The sequence below is a fragment of the Penaeus monodon genome, chromosome 38 (assembly GCF_015228065.2).
Source record: "Penaeus monodon isolate SGIC_2016 chromosome 38, NSTDA_Pmon_1, whole genome shotgun sequence".
Lineage (NCBI taxonomy): Eukaryota > Metazoa > Arthropoda > Malacostraca > Decapoda > Penaeidae > Penaeus > Penaeus monodon.
In genome coordinates, this window is record NC_051423.1 from 15128137 (window position 1) to 15133136 (window position 5000).

Genomic DNA, 5000 nt, shown 5'->3' on the forward strand with positions numbered 1-5000 from the left:
TCCCCCCCCCCCCTCCCCCCTCCTCTCTCTCCTCTCTCTCTCTCTCTCTCTCTCTCTCTCTCTATTATTGATGGGTCAATTGCTGCTCATGTGTTTGACTAGTGAAGAATAATTTTGTAATACTTTGTATTAAAAAATTTTTCATTGTATATATATTTTTTTTTTTTCAGCCTGAATGGCATTTTTGAAGTTCTATTCCTTGTAGTTTTCTTAACAAAAACACTTCCATTGAAATGAGAAACGGTTTGTGTCATAGTGAAAAATTCCTTGTTTTTATGCTATTACATTCTAGGCTGTCATGATTGTATCTGTCATTCATTTTTCTTGATTAGAATTTTCTTTTACAGCAAAATGCATTATCCAGAATTGGAGAACCAACTTCACAATGTCACCCATGAGTTTTCCATTTTGTAGACAGGAGGTAAGGTTCCAGTTTCCACAACCTTGCTGTAGATGCATAGTTAATTCTTTTTGAGAGAAAAGCTTATCTTTAATGTAATATTAAGGAGCTGAATAATAAGTCTTGAATTACTGTACTTTTCCAAAGGAAAATTTGTAAAGGTATAATGTAAGTTTATGAGAAATTATACGAAAGGAATATAAAAAAATCATTATTTATACTTGGTGTTGCAGCAATTCTTCATGCTCCCTATTATCACCATATTGCAGGTGACCATACTTTTGCCATGTTTCTCAAAAGGGGAGACAAATACAGCAGAACTTGCTGAAATACAAGAGAAGGAAAGGGAAGTGTCTGACATTCAGGAGTACACAGGATGTATTCCCGAACATCCCCGATCATAAGTAACAAAATGGAAGTAGCACTGATGTCATTTTTCTATGTTTTCCCCTGTCCCCCATGTTTTCTCCCTTTTCCCTCTCTCTCCTCTCTTCTCTCTCCCTCTCCTTCTCTCCCTCTCTCTTCTCTCCCTCCATCTCTCTTCTCTTCCCCTCTCTCTCTCCTCTCCCTCCCTCCCTCTTCCTCTCATTCTCCCTCCCCCTCTCCCTCTCTCTTTCTTTTTCTTCCTCTTCCTTTTTCCCTCTCTCCATCTCCTTCTTTCCTTCTCTCTTTCTTTTTCTTCCTCTTCCTTTTTCCCTCTCCCCCTATCCCCCTCTCTCTTCCCCTCTCTGCCCCTCCCTCTCTCTCTCCCTCTCCCTCTCCCTCTCCCTCTCCCTCTCCCTCTCCCTCTCCCTCTCTCTCTCATCTCACTCTCTTTCTCTCTCTTTTTCCCCCCTCTCCCTCCCTCTCCCCTCTTCTCTCTCCTCTCCCCTCCCTCCCCCCCCCTCCCTCCCTCCCCCCTCCCCCCCCTTCCCTTCCTCCCTCTCTCTCCTTCTCCCTCCCTCTCCTTCTCCCTTCCTCCCCTTTTCTCTCTCAGCTCTGCCCTTTTTAGAAACCTTGTAAGATTAAGAATTACAGATTCCCTTTTTTTCATTTTGCTGATCTAAAAATTTAAGTGAATTTTGTCATGTATTTACCTTAGGTTTTTCGGGAATAAAATAGATGTCCCCAAAACACTTTTTTCCCTGCCATTTTTTTTTTACTTATTGTAGTTGCCTATCTTTTCTCCCCCTAGCTCTACGGCCAGCTTCAGGACCTCCCAACAATCCTACGGCACATCTGGGCGGAATTGTTCACTTGGCGTGGTGTAGAGATGATCTCCCGCTTCAGAGTTTTGATATGCATAGCAAGCATCTTTTTAGCCTCATGCCCTTGATCTCATCCCTGAAGCTTTTTGGTCTCTTAGGGCTCATAGAGGATTAATGTCATAGCTTCGGGGAATACAACAGTTGTTTACGCCTGTAGGGCCAATAGAGAGAATTTACATTAGAAAAAAAGAATTTTTTGGATTGAAGAGCAAGTCAAAAGAAACAATGCATTTTACCAAAAAGGGAAGGAAACTTTTTTTCTTTATTTTGAGGGCCTAAATTTTTTCCCTTAATTTTTTATCAGTAGGGGAATCAGAAAACTGGAAAAAACTTTGGTTGGGGGAAATGTTTTTTTTTTTCCCCCCAAAACGGCCTTTAAACATTTTAAAACAAGCCTTTTAAAAAAAAAAAAAAAAAAAAAAAAAAATAAATAAATAAATATATTAATATATATATATATATATATATTTTTGAAAAAAAATTATATTAGTATTTTATATTATATATATATATATATATTTTAAAATTTTTATGTATATATATATATATTTAAATTTTTATATATATATTATAATTATATATAAATTTTTTATATATTTTTGGTTTTTATTTTTATATTATATATATTTTATATATATATATTATGTTTTATATATTATATATTATATTATATATTATTATGTATATATATATATATTATCTGTTATATATATTATATATATATATATATTTATATGATATATATATATATTTTATTATTGTATATAGTATTTATGTATATATATATTTATGTATATATATGTATATTGTTATAATTTATGTTTTATTATATGTATATTATGTATATATAGTATATTCTTTTTGTTATATTATATACCAAAAAATTATTTATATCAAAATATATATTTTTAATATTAATTATATATATATTATAAAATTATTTATTTATTTATTTTTTATTTTATTTATTTTTTTATTTTTTTTAAGAGCATTAGATTTTAAAATGTTTAAAGTTGAACCAGAAACTTTGTGGGGAAAAAAAAAAAACATTATCAAACTAACCAAGTATTTTCCCAGTTTTCATGAATAAAATCACCCTACTGATAAAAAAACTTAAGAGGAGAAAATTAAAGGCACTCAAACATAATAAGAAAAACTAAGTTTCCTTCCTTGTTGTTAATATGCATTGTATATACATTAATATAGACATTAAAGCTCATTCAAATCCAAAAAATATCTTTTTTATGCTAATATGATCAATTACCAATCTCTATTGGCCACTACAGTGCGATAAACAACACTGACTTGTATTAACAAGAAAGCTATGACTATTACATCATCTATGAGCCCTAAGAGACCAACAAAGGCTTCAGGGATGAGATCAATGGGCATGATGGCATAAATGATAGCTGTGACTATGCATATCAAAACTCTGAAGCGGGAGATCATCTCTACACCACGCCAAGTGAACAATTCCGCCCAGATGTGCCGTAGGGTTTGTTGGGAGGTCCTGAAGCTGGCCGTAGAGCTAGGGGGAGAAAAGATAGGCAACTACAATAAGTAAAAAGAAAATGGCTAGGAACAAGTGTTCGTACATCTATTTCATTCCCAGAAAATCCTAAAGGTAAATAGCATGACAAAGTTCACTTAAATTAATTAGATCATGCAAAACTGAAAAAGGTAATCTGTAATTTCTTAACTCTTACTGAAGGTTTCTAAAATAAGACAGAGCTGAGAGAGAAGAGAGGGAGGAAGGGAGAAGGAGAGGGAGGGAGAAGGAGAGAGAGGGAGGGAAGGAGAAGGAGGGAGGGTGGGAGGGAGGGAGGGAGGGAGGGAGGGAGAGGGAGAGGGAGAGAGAGAGGGAGAGGCAGAGAGGGAAAGAGAGAGAGGGGGATAGGGGGAGAGGGAAAAAGGAAGAGGAAGAAAAAGAAAGAGAGAGAGGGAGAGGGGGAGGGAGAATGAGAGGGAGAGGGAAAGGGAGGGAGAGAGAGAGAGAGAGAGAGAGAGAGAGAGAGAGAGAGAGAGAGAGAGAGAGAGAGAGAGAGAGAGAGAGAGAGAGGAGAGAGAGAGAGGGAAAAGGGAGAAAACATGGGACAGAGGAATAACATAGGAAAAATGACATCAGTGCTACTTCCACTTGTTACTTACTGATCTGGGATGTTCTGAATACATCCTGTTGTACTCCTGAATGTCAGACACTTGCCTTTCCTTCTCTTGTATTTCAGCAAGTTCTGCTGTATTTGTCTCTCCTTCTGAGAAACATGGCAAAAGTATGGTCACCTGCAATATGGTGATAATATGAGCATGAAGAATTGCTGCAACACCAAGTATAAATAATGATTTTTTTTATATTCCTTTCTGTATAATTTCTCATAAACTTACATTATACCTTTACAAATTTTCCATTGGAAAATGTACAGTAATTCAAGACTTATTATTCAGCTCCTTAATATTACATTAAAGATAAGCTTTTCTCTCTAAAAGAATTAACTATGCATCTACAGCAAGGTTGTGGAAACTGGAACCTTACCTCCTGTCTACAAAATGGACAACTCATGGGTGACATTGTGAAGTTGGTTCTCCAATTCTGGATAATGCATTTTGCTGTAAAAGAAAATTCTAATCAAGAAAAATGAATGACAGATACAATCATGACAGCCTAGAATGTAATATGCATAAAAACAAGGACATTTTTCACTATGACACAAACCGTTTCTCATTTCAATGGAAAGTGTTTTTGTAAGAAAACTACAAGGAATAGAACTTCAAACTGCCATTCAGGCTGAAGAAATAAAAAAATATATATACAATGAAATTATTTAATACAAAGTATTACAAAATTATTCTTCACTAGTCAAACACATGAGCAGCAATTGACCCATCAATAATAGGGAGAGAGAGAGAGAGAGAGAGAGAGAGAGAGAGAGAGAGAGAGAGAGAGAGAGAGAGAGAGAGAGAGAGAGAGAGAGAGAGAGAGAGAGACAGAGAGAGAGAGAGAGACAGACAGAGACAGAGACAGAGACAGAGACAGAGAGAGAGAGACAGAGACAGAGAGAGAGAGACAGAGAGAGATATACATATGAGACGGCTGGCTACTGTCTGTGCTCTGGCCGTCTCACCGGTGAGAAGCCCAGGTTAATGTACAGTATAAATGTTCTCCAAAAACAAAAGCTCCCAAAGCCCTCATGTATTTACTCCCTACTTGCTCAAATCCACTCCAGTAGTCTTATTGTAATCAATCCTTTTTTTCTGTGCTGCTTGAAGGGCATGCAATTCTTGATCATAAGCTATATTTTTATATTTTTCATATTTCTGGTGTAAAATATTGTCTACATCATCACAAATGATGTGGG

The 5000-nt window shown here is 35.8% G+C and overlaps 1 protein-coding gene and 1 pseudogene across 1 annotated transcript in view; one reads left to right on the forward strand and one right to left on the reverse strand.

The window, feature by feature from the left end:
• LOC119596709 overlaps window positions 1–1770 on the forward strand; it is a 2638-nt pseudogene extending 868 nt beyond the window's left edge.
• Window positions 1771–2699: 929 nt separating this feature from the next.
• Window positions 2700–5000, reverse strand: part of LOC119596628 (E3 ubiquitin-protein ligase RNF170-like) — a gene marked incomplete at its 5' end in the record, with an annotated part of 2958 nt that continues 657 nt past the window's right edge. Inside the window, 4 exon segments of the mRNA XM_037945964.1 lie at window positions 2700–3144; window positions 3146–3175; window positions 3796–3927; window positions 4178–4251. Of these exon segments, the coding sequence (XP_037801892.1) occupies window positions 2908–3144; window positions 3146–3175; window positions 3796–3927; window positions 4178–4251 (473 nt within the window).